At 43.2% G+C, this 20,783-nt stretch overlaps 1 protein-coding gene across 8 annotated transcripts in view; it reads right to left on the reverse strand.

Annotated features, from left to right (window-relative positions):
- Positions 1 to 591: 591 nt before the first annotated feature.
- Positions 592 to 20,783, reverse strand: part of PPFIBP2 (PPFIB scaffold protein 2) — a 234,536-nt gene continuing 214,344 nt past the window's right edge. For 4 of the 8 annotated variants that reach the window (XM_088449010.1, XM_088449008.1, XM_088449011.1 and 1 more), the window contains 11 exons: positions 17,388 to 17,514; positions 15,407 to 15,535; positions 13,970 to 14,120; positions 13,363 to 13,474; positions 13,187 to 13,275; positions 8,083 to 8,205; positions 7,859 to 7,984; positions 7,000 to 7,188; positions 5,099 to 5,254; positions 2,900 to 2,965; positions 593 to 1,539 (listed from right to left, as the gene is read on the reverse strand). In XM_088449010.1, coding sequence (XP_088305136.1) covers positions 1,471 to 1,539; positions 2,900 to 2,965; positions 5,099 to 5,254; positions 7,000 to 7,188; positions 7,859 to 7,984; positions 8,083 to 8,205; positions 13,187 to 13,275; positions 13,363 to 13,474; positions 13,970 to 14,120; positions 15,407 to 15,535; positions 17,388 to 17,514 — 1,337 coding nt within the window. In that variant the 3' untranslated portion in view covers positions 593 to 1,470. Of the gene's footprint in view, positions 1,540 to 2,899; positions 2,966 to 5,098; positions 5,255 to 6,999; positions 7,189 to 7,858; positions 7,985 to 8,082; positions 8,206 to 13,186; positions 13,276 to 13,362; positions 13,475 to 13,969; positions 14,121 to 15,406; positions 15,536 to 17,387; positions 17,515 to 20,783 lie in introns of all 8 variants that reach the window. The other 4 variants (XM_088449009.1, XM_088449007.1, XM_088449014.1 and 1 more) reach the window with 2 other exon arrangements.

Consider the following 20,783-nt stretch of genomic DNA (forward strand, 5'->3'; position numbering starts at 1 on the left):
CCTTCGATCGGGATACCGGGCGTTGGGCTCCCGCCGTATGTCTAATGACAGGCATCAGGCATATCGATGCCTATCTTTGGACCCTTGCTGGGATATGACAGTCGGGAAGCCGACTGTCGGGATTAGGTCTGCTGGCTTCCCGACTACTCTACCCCTGAATTTGAGGGAGAGTTTTCCAGCCCCCGGCAGAGTAGAAAAAGTCTCCTGCATCCCAATGTTTTCCGGTTAAAGTTGGCGGGCAAGGCTATAGAATCACCTCATAGTGGCCCTGACCCCCGCAATGGCTTGCCAAAAGAGAATTTGGGCCAGATATGACACCATTTGTCTACCCATCCACCTGGACCTCCATCTCCCGAACACTGACTTGTCAATGTCTGCGAGTATAATAGGATATCACAGGGATGGAGAGGGCACAGAATAATTTTAGGAGAGGAGAATAGCTCAGTAGTATAAGTATTATCTAATATTTCTTGTATTGCTGAAAGGAAAACTCCAGAGCTAAATAAGCATATAAAAAAAAAAGTAAATTTTGTGTATAAAAAGTATTTTTATTTGATTAAAAATTGAGCAATGTATATACACAACCTAAAAAGAAACGTCATAAAAAGATAAAAAGAATATTAGAACATAACAATGGGACACACATAATAATAGAATGCAGAGGTCAAAAAATGGAAACAATTGATAACCGGTTAAACTATAGGAGGCACAGCAAATATTACTTATATGTGGAATATATATATATATATATAGCATAAACATAATTATTCATAATTACTATTTATCCTGTTTTATAAACACTTTTTGTAGGTGAACTCCAAGATATGCCCCGAGTGTTTCAAATTAAAATGTTTGTACCGAATCTTTACCAAAATAATCTGTCAGCAGCAAATACCAACACACCCTAAATAATTTAACACACCAGACAGAAAATGCAAAACCATTATTTTAGTTACTATTTGGGGAAACAAAGAAACTAAATGTTGAAAACTTTTTTTCCCTTAATAAAACTACATACATTAAAAAAACAAAACATTTATTTCCAGGTTCTAGACAAAAAATATATATATAAATGTACAGCCTTTTATAATGTACACAAAACATTGCTGTCTGGCATTGTCATATTACATCTCTAATGTTATAAATAAAATATAAATAAGATTGAATTATTTTTTGTTTTGTATTAAAGTCTTTTCTGCTCTTTAGAATGAGCCTCAGGCCACCTTTGGCTTCCTGTATCTGCTCCTGGCACCGGTGGCAATGATGATCAATTGCCGGGGGCTACCTCCAAAGATCCTGTACCTGCTCCTGGCATCGGTGGCAATGATGATCAGTTGCCGGGGGCTACCTCCAAAGATCCTGTACCTGCTCCTGGCATCGGTGGCAATGATGATCAGTTGCCGGGGGCTACCTCCAAAGATCCTGTACCTGCTCCTGGCATCGGTGGCAATGATGATCAGTTGCCGGGGGCTACCTCCAAACATCATAGGTGGAAAGTAATCTGTAGTTGTTGAGCAATTCGTCTTCGCTGAGCATGTTCTGTAATGAAAATAGTCAAAACAGTGATTCAGATCATAAATTATAGGACAAGCTCATTCATACAATTAGGGGCAGATTTAATTAGCCGCGGGCGGCTGTATCGGGCAGTATCTTCCCCCGGGTAAAGTGTTAGAGAGCATCTTCCTACCACTCAATGTATTTAGGACATTTGGCAAATTCCCTCTACCCAACACCCAGTCACTCCTACTGTACCTAGTCTGCCTACCGGTAGTCTCACCCCAAATCCACCCAAACGCCCCAGTCTTTAAACAGATCTACACACACTATGGAGTCACTGTAACGTTCCCCCACAAATGCCCACAAGCAAGGACACCTGGCATTATCTATTTATTGGTTTTTTAACAAATAGTATATTTTAGATTTTTGACTTTAAAAGGCAATAAATAAGTGCGTATTGCCTAAGAAAAATAAAAAGTTTGTCACTTTAAATGCCACAGCAAAACCAGCAAAAAACCCATTGAATAATACTCTCTTGGGTTGCATGATGCTTTTTAAATATAGTGATAAATATTGGTGGAACCATGAAAAACTAAGACAATTCTTAGCTATTTCTCTAAGTTTTAAATTAAATGTTTTGTTTTTTTTAACTTTTTTTATTCCCGGGGTGTATCCAGCCTAGTACTAGGACACACAAATGTAGCCCAAAATCTCCTTTCTAGGTTCCTGGACACACTCCCCCATAGGGACTTAGATTGGAGCTCCACTTAATTACCAAAAGTCAGCATCCACCTTAAAGCAAATCACCAGGCTCTTATCAAATGTCCTTTCATCAATCAGTAGCAATGGCTGAACACAAAATGAATACCCAAAATAGACCCCGAAAACATTTTAGAGAACATTCATGAAAACAGTTGTGTAGGAGAGGCTTCTTCCCGCAGACTGCGTAGTGGGTGTGGCTTAGCAGAATGTGGGCGCCTTCAGATGGATCAGGCGGCCTACTCTGTCTCAACTTTAAAGGCAGCCTTAACCGATTTTTAAAGCACTTTCATATATGTATATAAATATTTGGACAGAGAAGCTTCCAGTCCCTTAGCATCATGAGTGGTGAATATGTATATGCACAAGTGTGCGTCTATTGTTCTTTGGAAACATCCCTGTAAGACCAGTCTGCATGGTGGTAGATGAACTGTAAAACGCATAGGGTGTAGCAATGCTTTCATTACATTGGCATACAGTAAGTGCACAAGTGCCTTACACAAGTATAATTAGGCTCAATGTGTGTGGCATACATAAAGTAGAAGGGGGGGGTCCTAAATGCCTCTTATCTGGTGAAATAAAACCCCTCGGTACATCACCGGCAGTGCCCATTGGTGGGAAGGAGAAGGTGTTCAGTACTTACGGTGAGGTTATTAATGCCTTCAGAAAAAGCCCCTATTTGCTTTACCATGCCATCTGAATGCTCCATCTGTAAAATCAGTCAGCAGCCTCAGAAATCGTAGTAGAAATTCATCAATTCACACTGCAGCAATAACATGCATAACATAAAGGAAAGTCCAAGCATTGTCTCCCTTACATCCATCATGGCCGGAATCATTACAGTGCATGTAAATAGGACTTTGGCTCATTTCGATTCCCCTCTGTGTGTTTACAGAAAGCACACACAAATGTATAGCAGATCAGGATATTGACTTCTAGATCACATTAGATCCGGATTCCAGAGTTTCCCCCCTCAGCCCAGATCATGCACGCAATTATGTCATTCGCCTGTAGTGCAACCATTGATGCAGAGAATGCGTCACTTACCTATACACAGTGGAGGAACCAACGCTTATGAGAATGAAACTCACTAGTGGCAATGCCCAGCGTCCGTGTAGACGATGGGCGCACTTTGACCATAAAAGCTGAAAATAAGTGTTAGCTGTACCTTGCTAGCACACCAACCAGGTAGTTAAACGGACAGGTCACACACGAGCCTGGGTTGTATTAGGCAAACATACAAACTGACAGAATGATTTAGAGAGCACAGAACGCCATGTTGCCGGTCGCATCTAAATAAAACTACTGCAGCGCGGAATGGAATGAGCCTGGCCTGCAACACTCCAGGTGTTGTTGTATTGGGACATTCATCGCTCTCAGCTGCCCAGTGACCAGTAGAGGACATGACCGTACAAAGGTTACACAAGACCCTTACCTAGGTGATCACCTAACAATTCACCTGTGTACGGTATGGTTAGTTTTATTTAGAACTTCTCCCATCTTACTTATTCCAACTGTTCATCTCTACTTGTGCTGTTTCAAGAACTGTACAGCCTCTGAGGTTATGGTCAGGGCAGTAAAGAGCACATTACTTTGGGGAACTGGAGAATAAAACACAAATAAAATATAAATAAAGGAGTATCAGGATTGTACTTTATCTGTGTAATTATTTATTTACACAGAGCAACACAAGCCTCGGCCTAGCAGGGGATTAGAGACAGCACTCTGCTTAATCTTTGCATGATTGTTTCTATACTATTTATTAATAATGTATTTGCAGAATAAAAACATTTAACCATGGGCTAAGGCGTGTTCTACAGTTGCAGTTGGCATGGGAACCAAGGAGAGGTATGACATTGGAAGAAGGTGGGTACAGAGTGGCGCGAAAATAATGGCATTGCAGGGGCAAACTATATATATACTAGCTCTGTCGGGCAGCAAAGGAAGTTGTCAGGAGGCCCATTGATGGTGAGAATGTTTATATCTAGTTATAAACAGGTCAGATCAGCTTTCTTTCTGAAGCGAAGGATTCAAAGTGACTGAGCACCTATATACACAGTGGTGGCGGCCATTTTGTGGGCTGAACTAATATCCAGTAGAATGATTAGGCAACCAATCAGTTCATAAGGAGGTAATCACCTGACTGTGGGATGGAGCAGCTGGTGAAGGCCAGGCTGCTGATTTGCTTCAGCTCAACCAAATAAATGACTGCCTCCTGGTGCTTAGCTTATGGTCTGTTAATACATGAACGGATGCCTGGGAAAGCAGGAAAACCTGTGTTGTCGGGGCACGCGCCAATAATTGCCATATTAACAGATTACATAGATAAATAAATGTTCAGAGGGGATGAAATGTATAATAACATAATAATCATGTCCATTTATTGTTTCGCCTGATCAATAATGTAGCAGTCCTCTTTTACTAATATATATGTAACATGTCCATTTGACAACTCCTAGAACCTACAGTATGTGCGATCTCAAAACAATAAGACCTATACAATACTGCAGGAATATTTACACAATAATCCTATTTAGATTTAAATATCTGTGGTTAAATTAAACTATAGCATGTTCATCAGATAAAGATGCAGCCTCTGTATAAAATCTGTAAAGTGTCAATGATCAAAGGCAGCTCCCAATCCAGGCCATGCTCGGTAAAATATATAAAATCTGAAAATATATATATTTCTTTTATAAAACAAAGTCCGTCTCCTGGGTGAAGCCATGCTGGTAGTGATGGTTGGATGGGTTACGAGGTGATGCGTGGTTAGACACTGACGACAATGGGGAGGGAATGGGGATGATGCCAGAGGCAGATGCCATCAGATTAGTCTGCCCACCTGCTCCAGTTTGTCAGCCTCTTTAAAGGGACTGTTATTGGGTGCTTTGAATTCGCTCTTCTGAGGGCTGGCATCCACCGGGCACACATAGTCTGTGGATTCGTCAAATTTCTTCTTCCGGAGGTGGCCGAAGTGAGACAGTCCCAGTTTCTTTGGCTGCAACGGCAACAATACAAGTGTGTGAAAGATGCAATGTGGGGGTTTCAGTTACGTCACTTTGAATCGCATGAGGGGTTCACAAATATTTCTACTTGTCGGTTGTAGTAAAAAGTGATGTGCTTTTCTTTAAGTGCATTTGGGGCAACTGCAGTGAGCCTGGCACCTTGGACTGCGCCATCCCTACCCTCTGCACTGCAGTAGTTGACAGGATATGGGAGGGTTGTTTAATCTCCCAGGATCCCGAAACAGCTCCCCTGAAAGTTTGGAATCTCCCAGAGAGAGCAAGTAAGCAAGTATGCTTTAAAGGGACTGTATAGAAAAGGGTCCTAGACTGCACACCCTGAATATATATATAATGGGAGGTGATGAGACTATTATTCCAGGCACAGAAACAGACAAATCACAGGTGCACAACTCCAAATTACTGATTATATATAATACATTATGCAATAAAATTTTGCAATAAATAGAGGTTTTTAGCATAATCATGGCCAAGGTTATGGGCCTACCCACCACATCCAGGTAACTTCTGTAGGGGGTTGATTTTTGGGGCGTGGGTCCCCTGGATTGTTTTGGTTGGTCTGCTTCAGGGCATCGCATTAGAACACAATTTTCCTTTTTTGCACATTTTAACACTTTTACTGTTTGTTTTTATTATATTTGTATTTTTACTTTTCTATCCTATATATGCAGCCGTAGCTGCTCTTACCCATCTTACTTTACACTTCACCTTTCTCATTAGAGCGATGCCCTGGGGTGGCTCGGCTGAGCTGGTTTGGGGGTATCCTGCATTCTGTATTTGAACCCCAGTATGTTAGGGAGCTACCCTACAGAGGTTACCTGGATATGGTGGGTAGGCCCATAACCTTGGCCATGATTATGCTAAAAACCTCTATTGATTGCAAAATTTTATATCTAGACGCCTGTCATTTCCCCGTCGCCGGGCACCGCGGGGGGGGGGGGGTGGGGGTTAGGTTTAGGGCACCCGGTGGGGACAGGGGTAGGCACCCCCCCGGGAGGGATAGGCTAGGGGGAGGGAGGGCTAGGGGGCACCCCCGGGGGGACTTAGGTTTAGGCAGCGGGGAAGGGGGGGTTAGGCACTTAGAGGGGGGATTAAGGTTAGGCACCCCTAAGGAGGGTTCGGGTTAGGGGGTTAGGTTAGTTTATACTTACCTTAGGGACGATCAAGATTTCTAGCGCTGTCGGGCTTCCGCTGCCAGGCTCTGCTGATCTGTCGGGCTGCCGGGAATCGAACTGCCGCCCATGCGGGAGCCGGGATTCCATCCACATACAACAGAAGCAGCCATTATGTCAGTTTAATCACTGATCAGCCGCAGGGTTCCTTTCACGTCGACTGTGCGCAGGACAGACATTAGTAGGGCCATTAATGGACACCCACGTCTTTACAATACATAAGGGGTCTATAGAAACTGCTTCCCAACACTAGAGTGGAAGAGTTCAAGCCAAAAAGCAATATAACACAAGATCCGCATACTGTGTGCTTTCACTATTATACATAAGGACGGGCGCATGTAACCCCATGGCAGTAGCCTGCTGCCCCTCACTGAATTATTAAATTTTCTGTCCATTTTAGTGTCCTATTCTTATAAATGTATAGCGGTCCTTGACCCATGATGGAAACGATGTTACTATTTCCCATGTTATTTTAGCATGAAATCACAGTGCGTTTAGTGAGATCGGGACATGCAGAGATCCTCCCTGTGATAATATATGTCACATACCCGGACTTTGGCAGCGGTAGATAGAGGTGTGTAGGTTGTGGAGTCCATGATCTCTCTCTTTTCCTGCTGAGCTTCTGGACCAATCAACAAGCTGAAATTAGTGGCCAAGTGCCTCCTCAGCAGGGTCTTCTCTGGTGGAATGTTTAAAAGCATGGCAAGGGTGTCCGAATTAAACCGGGGCTCCAGTATCTGCCAAGGAGTAAAACACCAATGTAATAGACAATCTCTTGCTTACCGTCCAACTCGCATCTAATGTGGAGGCAGCATTAAATCCAAAAAGGCCTTCCATTGATCAATGTGCTAAATATTGTATTAACTAGCTGGATCATTTCCCTGTATACTAATCTGATGCTACTTAAATTCAACTGCCTTTTATGCATATATTCCTTAATGGGAATGCACATTGGATTAAACTAAAATATATATAATACCCCCTTTCCCCAAAGATATACATATATATCAAAGCTTGCAATGCCGAAAGTGTAGACGTTTAGGGACCTATTTATTAAGCTGTAATAACATCTTTCTCCGGGGTTATTGGAACGGAAGAGATTAGCAATGCTTTCCCCCATTTAACAAGAGGGAAACTGCGGAGCAATCACTGACTGGAGATATACCTGTAAGGTTTCTATATACAGTAGATACAATACAGTTGCCATACTTCTTGTCTGTTCTGGAAGCTATCCATATAAATTGCTTAGTTGGCCGTCACTACGAAACAAAATATCTAACAGAAGTTTTCCAGTTTATATGTTTAGTGTTCCCTTGCCTCCCTTACCATGTTACAGAGAGTACTGTGTAATAAAGTCATGTTGCTTCTACATAGAACCCATAGTAAATATAGATAGAGATGTCTTACAATAAGACCACCATGAACGCCACTGCCCCGAAGATTTGGCGCGTATTCAGCAAGGTCTACAGACCTCAGCCACTCCATCACTCTGTGATTGGACCATTGGACCACTTCCGAAGGGGAGAGGTTATTCTGTTGGGAGAAAAAAAAAAAAAAGATTATATTATAATTTAGTTCCATTATCTCGCTGTATTGCCTATAAGAGCCTTATAGTATTTATTATGGAATACCTCATCAGCTGGTCTCCTGCGCAGGCAGTTGGAATTGAACTGGTTCGCATGTAGCACATGAATGGCACATTTAATACTAAGGTGGTGGAGTTGGCTTGTGACTTTCAGGAAGAGAAGATCATTCTTGAAACATAGGAGAACACAGATCACATGATTAGGAATGACATGATGTAGCCATATATTATACTGGAAAATGCACCAAGTACAGATGTGGGTTATACAGTGTTACCTGCTCAACTAAGGACCAGAGTCAAATCCCAGGCAACCCAAAAACAATTCAATAAAATGTCAGAAACATAAGGACATCTTAACGATTAAAATGACACTGAGCATATAATACAAGTGTTCCAATATGAAATGATATCCACAAATCTAATAATATATTGAAAAATATCAATTCCATGATAGAACACCAGATATCTGACATAACGAGCCTCAATTAGAGCTAATAGTGGGGTGGGGGGGGCAATAAGCAGCCCCCCCAGATGTTGTAAAACTACACATCCCAGCATGCCCTGCCACAGTTTTGCTATTAGACCATGCTTAAAAAAAATGTTGCAATGCATGCTGATAGAAGGTGCAATTTTGTATGTAGGTAAATCTTGTTGTTAGTATAAATGTGCCCAGTACTTGTGTGCTGCAATTGGTATTGTGTGACAAGATGGTTTGTCCTGGTGCAAATTTGTAGATTTTAGGTGGATTTGCTGCTATATGTAGCCCAATATGTATAATAATCTAATAACTTGCATTTTAGCCACTGTGTTGTCATCGCCTGGATTTCGCACCAGACGCAGTAGCTTCCAGCCTATGGGTGACAGAGGTTGAGAGAGGAGATTTGTAATTGTACCAACAAGAGCATGATAAGAAGTCTATTGGGACACCCTGAAAATCCAGTCGGCCAAGTGCACTAATGGGGACGCATGTTATCCACGGGTCTATTTACTAAGCAGTGTTAGGAGACAGATTGAAAAGTGATAAGTGATAAGGTGCCAGCCAATCAGCTCCTAACTGTCATCTCACAGGCTGTGTTTGAAAAATGACAGTTGGGAGCTGATTGGCTGGTACCTTATCACTTTCCACTCTGTCTCCTAACACTGCTTAGTAAATAGACCCCACAGTCACACATGATGCCTAATTGAACATGCCAGTTACTTGCTGCTCAAGCCAAGCAGCCTAAATCTGTGAATCATGACCATTTCTATATGGGTAATGCTGCAGGAATGGATCTCTCACATGTGGGTAGAGTTATCCATACGCCGTGCTTCCTTATCATGGAAGAATAGTATTTTGCTTTGTAGGTTATGAATGGTCTGTAGTGTAATAATATTAATAAGCTTAGCATGTCAGGCAGTATTCCTCATAGTGTGGCATTTCCTCTATGCACTACAGTAACCCACTTTAGATTGCTGAGAGTACACTGGCAAAGAGAAGCGTCACATTTAGCCAAGATCATCTTCCAGGCAGATTTCTTTACATGAATACAACGTCCGATAGGTACAAGTATTACGCACAGGTTGGCTGTCACTGCTCAGGGAAATGAAAATGGACAAATCTGCTTAGGAAAGATGGTGGAGTTCCCCTTTAAATTCTACTGGAGTGTGTTCAAGTTTATTTTCTGAGGACTCTGGAGAATGTCTACTTCCTCTTTCACATATTTAGTCTGTCTATTGGATTACCATGTCCCTATTTAGCATTGAATCACTAAGCCTTCACTTCCTCCACTCCCGAAATGGGCCTGGCCCCGAAGCACCTGTCCCTGACTGGGGAGAGGATCAGATAGCTGTAAGATCCCAATTATATGTTGCCAGGCAAAATATTTACATTTGCAATAACATAACCTAAGGGCCCCTGAAATAGACCTCACTGGGAAAGAAAATTGCCATAGAATTCTGAGACGGTTATAGACCATCCATGGACTTGTTTATTAACATGGTGCAAACGGTACAGATGCACTGTAACCCATAGCAACCAGATATAATATCAGGCTAGTGCAGGGTAGACTCCTGAAACAAAGAATGTGATTGGTTACTGTGTTCATTGTATAAATAATACAGCATAAGCGGCTTGGAGTATAATATGAGCGGTCATCAGGAGACTGCACAGACAGGCTATCTATGATCCACCGGTCCAGCCCGAATACTGAATGACTGGATATGTGGATGTAAATCTAAAGCCGGGTACGCACTATAAGATATAGGGCGGATCGGAATGGGATTGGCATGTCAGTGGCTGTTTAGTCCCGACAGCGGATGCCCGACAGGATCAAGATCCCCACAGGGGCAGGTAAGTACCCTAACCTCCCCTGTTCCCCCCCTAACCCTCCCTTAGTGGCGCCTAACTTACCCCCGGGGGTTGGAGTGTGCCTAACCCTAATCTCTCCCTGGGGGTGCCTAACCCTCCCCCATAGGGGTGCTAATCCCCCCCAAACCTAACCCCACTAGACTCCCTAATCCTAACCCTCTCCCCCCACCCCCGAGCGGCTAACGCTAACGGCGCCCCGGACTTACCTTCATTCGGGATGGCGTCCTTGGATTTTCGGCGTCGTGATTATAATAGGCGTTGGTATTTAGACGCCTATCATAAATCCCTAGCCGGCATTCCGCTGTCAAGATTGATTACATCCCGTGCGGATCATATAGTGTGTACGCTTTATTGCGCGTGCATGACAGTCGTTCAGCGCATCGTCCCATCTACTGTGCTGCAATGAACGACGCCAGTATGTAACGTGTATATTGCGCGTCGTACACCAGATCATGTAGTGTGTACAGCACTCACTATATATCGTAACATTGCGTTTTTCCGTCGGCTGGGTACACATCATGTAGTGGGCTGGGTACGGGAGGCATCCCGAAAGGGTAAAAATACCGACACCTGACGGTCAGTATCCTATCCCTCCTCCTCTCCCTACCGCTGTAGTGAATAATCCTAACACTCCCCCCTAGTGTCTAACCCTAACCCCAGTACTTACAGCCAGGATGCTGGCACCAGGATACTGACAGGTGTTGGCATTCTATACGCCGGCATCCTGACTGTCAGTATTTTGACAGGATCCCCATATAGTGTGTACCCAGCTTAATATGGTCGCTTAAAGTGGGGTCGGCCTCAGTGAGACCAGTGCAGAACTGCTGTATATCCTGCACTGTACAATCACAAAATCATTTTGTTGACAATAGCTGCAATATGTGTATAAACATTACATGTGTTCTTTAAGTTCTCTGAAACAATCCGAACATCGCTTTCATGATGTTACTGTAGGTTTGTTTTCAACTGAAGCACTCCGACCAATAGCATGGGCTGGGGCTGTTATGAGACAATGGGGGAATTCAACTAGCTGCGGTAACCCTACTTCAGGTGTTAAAGTGCGTAAAAGTGATTTTCGGGTGAAAATAAAAAATTTTCCCCTATTAAATTAGCCCACAAGTTAACGTGCGATAATTCTACATGGCATTTAACTCAAATTTATTTTCACCACCTCCTGAGCAGGTGAAAAGTTGGGGAAAAACCCTATTTTAAAAGGTAATAATGTTGGCACCTGGTTTAGAACCACTGGGATACCCTCCTTAATGACTAATTAGGCAAAAATAATTTTTTATGTAGCTTAATTTGGCCAAAAATGACATCAGTTTTGAGGTTAATATGTGCAAACTGGAGTAAAATGGGTTTATTGATGTGACACAGGTATATGGGGGTGCTATATGAACGGAACCGGTATATGGGGGTGCTATATGAACGGGACTGGTATATGGGGGTGCTATATGAACGGGACAGGTATATGGGGGTCCTATATGAACGGGACAGGTATATGGGGTTGCTATATGAATGGGACAAGTATATGGGGGTGCTATATGAACGAGGCAGGTATATGGGGGTGCTATATGAACGGGGCAGGTATATGGGGGTGCTATATGAACAGGGCAGGTATATGGGGGTGCTATATGAACAGGGCAGGTATATGGGGGTGCTATATGAACGGGGCAGGTATATGGGGGTGCTATATGAACGGGACAGGTATATGGGGGTGCTATATGAACGGGACAGGTATATGGGGGTTCTATATGAACAGGACAGGTATATGGGGGTGCTATATGAACGGGACAGGTATATGGGGGTGCTATATGAATGGGACAGGTATATGGGGGTGCTATATGAATGGGACAGGTATATGGGGTTGCTATATGAATGGGACAGGTATATGGGGGTGCTATATGAACGGGGCAGGTATATGGGGATGCTATATGATGTGGGACAGGTATATGGGGGTGCTATATGAACGGGACAGGTATATTAGGGTGCTATATGAATGGGACAGGTATATGGGGTGCTATATGAACGGGGCAGGTATATGGGGATGCTATATGATGTGGGACAGGTATATGGGGGTGCTGTATGAACAGGACAGGTATATGGGGGTGCTATATGAATGGGACAGGTATATGGGGGTACTATATGATGTGGGACAGGTATATGGGGGTGCTGTATGAACAGGACAGGTATATGGGGATGCTATATGAATGGGACAGGTATATGGGGGAGCTATATGAATGGGACAGGTATATGGGGGTGCTATATAAATGGGACAGGTATATGGGTGTGTTATATAAATGGGACAGGTATATGGGGGTGCTATATAAATGGGACAGGTGTTTTTAAGATTTTTTTTAAAAGTGGCTTAAAATGACACAAATATATACTTATAGGTATTGTTATGCACCCCCTATTTAAGTACAACATTTATTTTGGAAAAAAACAAACAAAAACACACATTTGCTGTCTATCATTATTTCATGCATATAACAGCCACGTCACACAATTTAAAAACCCTAAATACATTTATTATGGCCACTAATAAACTTCTATACTGTTATCCTATATTAGTTTGCCTTATTTTCACCTGTACTTATCGCGTGTAAAACCTGCAAATGCCGCGTGAATGCCGGAAGATGGGTTTTTCGAATTGAATGAAGAACGGGAGCGCGCATACAGGTGAAAAGTTAAACGAATGGGCAATCGGTTTGATAACTTAATGCATGAAAAGTTGACGTTTTACCGCGGCTCATTAAATACCCCCCCCTGGAGATAAGACGGACGCCTCTGGGCTCCTTACCACAGTTAGGTATTGTAGCATTCTCCCATCAACACGAGATTCATGGAACTGGTCCTTGTACTGAGGTAGGCCGATATCGTCCAGCCATCCTGCCCAGGGAAGGAGACCGTTGTCAGACTAATAATACACTTACACCAATCAATGTCTTTAGGCTAGTGAGGAGAGAATACACTTACGTGTCACCCACATGTAATCTAGTTGCCCCGATTTTTCATCTTTCTTGGTATTAATGGCGTTAATGGCCAGCTGGAGCTTCTTCCTGTGCACGGGATGTTTTATGCCCAATTCCTTTATAGAAAAAAAAAAAATACAAAAACATTTCTTTAGGAAATAATCTAGATCAGCATTTCCCAAATGTACTGTCTTATGTACCCCTTTTATGACACACGGGGGTCTATTTACTAAGCCTTAGGAGAAAGAGAAAGTGCTTGGAGATAAAATACTAACCAATCAGCTCCTAACTGTCACTCAACAGGCTGTGTTTGAAAAATGACAGTTAGGAGCTGATTAAACCTGTGTGTTATTTTTTCCGTTCAATACATTGTTTATAATATAAAAAATAAACACCTCTTGAAGTTGAACCTTTGTGAAATACTCTAAGGGCTCTACATGCCACGGTTTCTGAAACCCTGATCTAGAGTTCTCTATTAACGGAGATGAATTCCACACAGGAGTGATGTGAGAAGTGGGAGGGGCCTGCTCGTTGAGTACTTTGAGCCAGATAGGCTATACTTGTATTTACCCCAAGGGTGGCTATCACTCTGCCAGTTATCCATTTCTCACCTTCTCCAGGCTCTGCGGTGTCGCTGTTAGTAACGTGTGACCCGTGCTCACCCACTGCCTGGCAAAGATGACATATTGCCCCAAGCCAAAGTCTTCCAGCCAATTGCAGACCTGCTCATTATTCCACTGAGCAAACGGAGCATTATAATCACTGTCAACACAAGACAAGGTACCGTTACCACATAAAGAGCACCGCTGTGGAAGATTGTGCAAAGCATTATTTAAGCATACACGAATAGTCTCCATCATCATGAACAAGTAACACTTGCAGGACAGAAACCTCATAGACAAATAAGATTGTTGTAGAATGTTACAGAGACATTGAAGCATGGGCGTAGCTATAGTGGGTGAAAGCGGTGCCATTACTATGGGGCCCAGTTCACCTGCACCTAGGTCATATATTTGTCTACCAATATGAACTGGGGGCACTACAGTGTGGCACAATGTGAACTGGAGGCACTGTGGCATAATGTGAATGTGAGGTACTGTGTGGCACAATGTGAACTGGAGGCACTGTGTGGCATAATGTGAACTAGGGCTCGATGATGGGGCATAAAATTAACTAGGGTACTACTACGGGGCATAAAAATGAACAACTGCTGCAGAAAGAGGTTTATCTCTAAAACCATTGAGTCCGGGACCCCCTTCAAAATGTTGCTATGAAGCCCACAAAGTTCTGGAGCCCCCAAAATGTGGCAGAGAGTTAAAGAATTAAATTCTTAATATTTTAGTTTCTTAATATTAAAAATGTTAAAGAATATTAGTTAAAGAAATTAAAATATTTTTAAGAAGAATGATGCATCAGATTTACCATTATATTCTTTAAAGAAAAGGGAAAAGTTTTTTAATCTGTTTAAAAATAATAACTAATCAGTGGGTACTCTGAAATAATATTGTTAAAATAACATTAGAAATAAAATTTTTAAAAAACACCCGTTATTGGTTCAAATATTCTAATTATTTTTAACCACCGAAGAAGTGTCGCTTTGTTATAGACACTGAACTATGACAGGTATATTGCATAGGAAATTGTGCACGCTGTATTATGACACGGCCTGCAGAGGTCACTATTGCTAATACAATAGGCATCTTGTTAGAAGCGAGAGCTCTAAAGAATGGCGAGATGATCAGAAAGCGCAGCGGAACAGCCATCTGCCAGACCTAAATGTAGCTTTGATGGGAAAAGCAGGATGCTTCATACAACATGCAATTTATTTATTTTCCATTTTAACTATATGCGCCATATTTATATTATAATAGTGTTCATTCTAGCACCAGGTCAGAGAGCGACACCCCAGGCAGGAAAGAGGAATTGCACGGGTTGTGACAGGTGCAGGATGAAAGAATGAACACTATATAATAGATCATAATTTACATGGCTACCAAATAGTGTCCTCAAAATAGTCAAATCTATATATACACGTTACCGGCGGTTACCTATTTTTGTTTCGGGGATCTTTTGCTCTGGAGAGCCTGGGCCCTGCTGTCGCCCGCATGCCCCCCCTTTTAAATTCCGACAATCCTAATTCATCCGTATTGAAGGTTCCTGAGGGCGTTCTCCTTATTCTGAAATGGAGAAAAAGTTGGAGAGAAAAAAAAAAAAAATACACACAAACACACACACACAACTCTCAAATAAAGTACAACAAAAGGCCACCAAATACGCGTCTTATGGAAGAACAGCGAGGTGAGGATTGACCGCTTGCTAAACAATAATATTTCAATGGGTCATTTCCTGACACAGACAAGTCCCCATTAAGGCTTATAACGACAACTGTTCATGACGTCTCAGTATAGAAGCCTGACCAGTAATATTAATAAATATATATGCACTCAAGATAAAAAGCTCACACAAAATATGCCGTAACCTCACTAAGGGGGAGATGTATCAAACCTTAGAGAGAGATAAAGTACCAATCAATCAGCTCCTGTCACTTTACAGGCTGTGTTTGAAAAATGACAGACAGAAGCTGATGGGTTGGTACATTATCTCTCCCCACTTTATCTCTCTCGAAGGTTTAATACATCTCCCCCTAATATTATTATCCTTTATTTTTATGGCACCACTAATGGTTCCACAGCGCCTTACACAGTACATAAATGCGAACACAAGAAAAATCTCTTATCAGTACAAAACAATGCAGGACAAGGACATGGTTCATAACACAAGCAGCCGGGCGTCAGCAACCAAGTGTTAGGTGCCAATTGGGGAGATAGGAGTACATTATAGTATAAGTAGAGGAAGGAGAAGCACGTGAGGGACAAGGGCCCTGCTCGCGAGAGCTTATATTCTAAAGGGGAGGGGCAGACAGACAGGGGTGACACAGATGGGGTAGATAGTGAGGAAGGTGCTATGAGAAATGTACAACATAAAGTTGTTGCACTTTACTTTTTGTCTGTTACATGGGATGCAGTCAGGGAGCAGACGGTGGAAATGCTGACTGCCGGCTTCCCGACTGTCACATCCCGGCAGGGTACTAACGACAGGCGTCAAAATACCTACAAACGCCCGGCATACCGAACGAAGGTAAGCCGGGGCGGTGGGCGCAGACAGCCGTGGAGGGGGAGGGTTAGGTTAGGGGCTCCTGGGGGGGACTTAGGGTTAGGCACCTCCCTGGGAGGGTTAGGATTAGGCACCCCCAGGGGGAGGTCAGGATTAGGCACCCCCCTGGGAGACTTAGGTCTAGGCTGCGGGGATGGGTGGGGGTTACGTTTAGGCACTTGGGGGGGGGTTATGAACTAGGGAGGGAGGTTAGAGGTAGGCACCCCTAAGGGAGGGTTAAGGTGGGGGGGTAGGGTTAGTTATACTTACCCAAATCCCGTCGGGATTTTCACTATCTGTCGGTCTGCCGGCGTCGGCTCATTCATACTGATTCCGTTACAGTATGGCATCTAAATACATCCAACTAAAAATGCAGATATTATGGGACTGTCCCGCCATCCTAATAGTGAATACTTAGTCCCAGCTGGGTGCTATGCCATGCTCCTGTGAGTGGGTGCTGCTCACATGCTAGACCCACCCACAAAGAGGTGCAGCCATGCCCAACATTTACATTAACAAACAATATATCTTTCTGGAGACCTGTTAAAAGTTCAGGAGTAAAAAAAAAAACAGGAATAAAGGCAATTAGCTGCTGTTGGGCATATCTAAATATATACTTCACATGGGGATGCGTCAGGAGCTACTACTAGTACTACAGTCAGTCACTATGAGGAGCACTGATAAGCAAAGAGCAGAGCAATTTAAATGTACCATATTGTAGTTATGGTGTTCCAAAATTAGAGAGAAAAAAAAAAAAAAGAGACTCCTTTATCCAGAAAGCTCCAAGTCCAAGCATTCTGGATGATAGAACCTGTCCCTGTACATACATGTTGGTGCGAGCTGTATTCATAGTTAGACAGCAAAGCTAAACCTTACTTTCCCCAGAACTTTCTGATGCCTTTTGGGCTCTTCTTGCATTCGGGAGAGAGCGGGGAGCGTTGGCCGGAGTCTGTGCCGGAAGAGAGGTCATTAAACGTGATGTCCAAGCTGTTCTCCGTCTCACCTGATGGTCAGAGGAGACACGGTTAGATCACGCAGTGCACCAGCATTACAGACAGACAGCTGACATTTAGCTCACAAATAAATATATAAATATTGGACGTTTGATCATAGGTTTTACTACTGTTTACATAAAGGGCCTGGACACTCTGCCTTAGCCTTCTCTTCCAGTGATGTTGGCAGGTGGAATCGCTGAGATTATGGGCCCTATTGGTGGACGCAATCCCGAACGCAGCGATTGTGTTAAAATATGCAAATGTCACAGCCACAGAGACTTGTATTGAGACGCCCACTAGCGGCATTCGAGGATGCGCCGCTTGCGTACACAGATGCACCATTGGTCTTCTCCGCAATCCTATGGTCGCTCGGAATGTCCCTTGGAAGTCAGCCACCGGAGCATTCACCGCTAGATACGGATTCGCAGTCACAGACACGCCCCCCACAACTGTCGCAACACACCTACGTTTCACTCGCCCCCCGTCATGTTTCAGTCGCCAGGGAGACAGTCATTAGCGCATCCATGCAGAATTTTTATTTTCCTCACGGTTTCTGTGTGGGCTTTATCCGGGTGCTCAGGTTTCTGCCCACAGACCAAAAACAGTGGTAGGTTGATTGGCGGAGGATAAAATGGACCAAATAATGTATCTGTTTTTGTAAATTTAGACTGTGTGCTCTAATGGGGCAGGGACATGTATACAGGATTAAATATTCTCTGTAATGCGCTGTGTAGAATGGCGGCACTATATAAACAATAACAACAATCGTCTGTACTGTCACACAGCACATAGATTCTATGGACAATGCATAACAAGAGCAGGATGAATCACCCCCTACAACCGCTGTCTGTCTATGCTGGACGCAGCGTGGGGCTTTCACTCCTCATAGGGCACAATTAGAGCTTTTCCAAGCTGCGTGATAGGATTGCTACAACTGACACCGAGCCCAGACTGAGAGGCAATAATGGGGTGAGCTTCTGTGTATGGCCCCTAATTTGGTTATGGATGTAGTGCATAATATGGGTCGGGTATGATATGTTGACATTTATGTTGACATGATAATGTTGGCATGGTCATGATGTCGACATTCATTGTGTAGACAGTGCTGAAATGTCAATATTTGATGGCCCAACAGTGACTTACCTTAGCCTGACGTCTACAGTGGCTCCAGCGCTGCTTCTGGGTCTCGGCGGTCATGTGACTGCGACAGAACTGTGCGCCTCCAGTGTTCTGCTCATTTATTCCTCCCCATCTCTAATCCATGCCACTTACTCTCCCTCTAGTGCCTATCCCTCCCCCCCACCCAAGTCTAACCCTAACCTCACCCGTATCCTAACCCTAATGTCGACTTTCTGATAATCAACATTTCACATGTCACTCTGAGACTGTCAACACATTGCTGGCGACATTTTAACCATGTCGACGCTACTGTCGACATTATGAATGCAGACATTGTGATTGTCAACCTTTGGACTACCTACCATAATACATCCACGTACATTCAGTTAGCTAGAAGAGTGCAAGGACTCAGAAACCTGCTATGGTACAGGGTAATTTACACATAATACATAGTACATAACATATAGTACATGGTGCCTTTTCATATTGGAGCAAGTTGTATACTGAATTTATCAGACTTTAAAACTTTAGTAGGTTTATCTTTAAAATATACAATTCTGCCCATTAGTAATATATTGCGGTCTCTGAGCAACTCAATATACCAAACAGTGGACCTTTAAATAAAAAGAACTTTTTTTTTATTCTGGGAAATATTTGGCTGAAGGACTGACGGAAACTGCCAATGACTTCTCGTTAAATGAAAGCCAACACCTAGCACACGGAGATGGATCTTACTAATGTCTGCTGTCACTGGCACCAAGGGGCTGTCAGTGAGGACACAGGGGACAGGACAGGGCATCAAACAATAACACAACTACTAAAAGTAAATACTTGCATACTAAATGTTGGGGGGTGTCATTTTTCTTCTAAAAATAAAAAGAAGTTTACCGTAGAGTCATAAAGTAAAAAGTAGCATGCATTATTCATGGTGCAGTTACAATATAGAGGATACTCACTGGTATCATGTATGATCCGGTCACAGTGAATAATACGGGTCATGGTTGGTGCAAACCTTTGCACAGAGCACAAACCTACAAACCATATACGCTTTTTGGCCACCTGGGGTGGGATTACAACCCTTATGTGGGCATATCCATACCCTATAGCAGGCCTGGCCAACCACTGACTCTCCAGCTGTTGTTAAACTACAAGTCCAAGCATACCCTAGTTTCACAACAGCTGGACAGCCACAGGTTGGCCAGGCCTGCCCTGTGGGTTCAAAAGGTACTTTAAAGAAAGACTCCTGGGTAGTTGACAAAACCATACACCCTACCCACAGCTCACCTCACCAAAGCCCAGGGGATGAAGTCAAAATGGTTGACTCACAATGTCGACAGTTATATCAACATTGTTCAAATGCTGACACTGAACATGTCGGCATATACAGAATGTTGACATGTTCACACTGTCTAAATGTGAAATGCCAACATTCTGCATGGACCGGCAGCAGAGGGCTAGGGTCCGGCTGCGGCAGGGGAGAGGGTTAGCAATACTCACCACCGGAAGCACAACTACAGTATATCTGCCAGAAGTCCTCATTAGATGGACCCGGAGGACATCGCTGGAGCCGCCGCTCCCACTGTACCAGGTAATTCACCATTAGATATCTAATAACGTCGACATTTATTCAGTGTCATAATAACGAATGTTGATACGGTAAATGTAGACATTTTGTGAATGTCGACATCATGAATGTTGACAAAATATATCTCACCCGAGCCCAGGGAGCTGCATGCGGAAACCGTAGAAAGCTACAAGCGTGTTTGTGGACTATTATTGGCCCGTGCAGCCACTCCCCCAAATTAAAGCCAGGCTGTAAGGCAAGGGCTCGTGTAGCCACTCCCCCAGATTAAAGCCAGGCTGTAAGGGCTCGATGTCCGTTATATCCTATTTGTATCAGTAAGTCACTCACAGAAGAACCGGGCAGCAGCTTTTAAAAGTTTTAGCTTTAAATGCAAAGTTTCATTACATAGTTTTCCTGTCCTAGGTGCCTCCTATGGAAAACTCATACTAACCACCAGTCTGGAAGAAGTCTAAAAATTCAACTTTATTAAAACAATAAGTGCCGCTCTTCCAAGTTTACCCAGTGAATTCTTGCTTTTTAATCTTAACTTTTAATTGATCAAAAAAGCCTTTGTGTTGTCTTTCTTTAATAGGC

This window comes from Taudactylus pleione, unplaced genomic scaffold (assembly GCF_031769625.1).
Source record: "Taudactylus pleione unplaced genomic scaffold, aTauple2 ptg000475l, whole genome shotgun sequence".
NCBI classification, from domain to species: domain Eukaryota; kingdom Metazoa; phylum Chordata; class Amphibia; order Anura; family Myobatrachidae; genus Taudactylus; species Taudactylus pleione.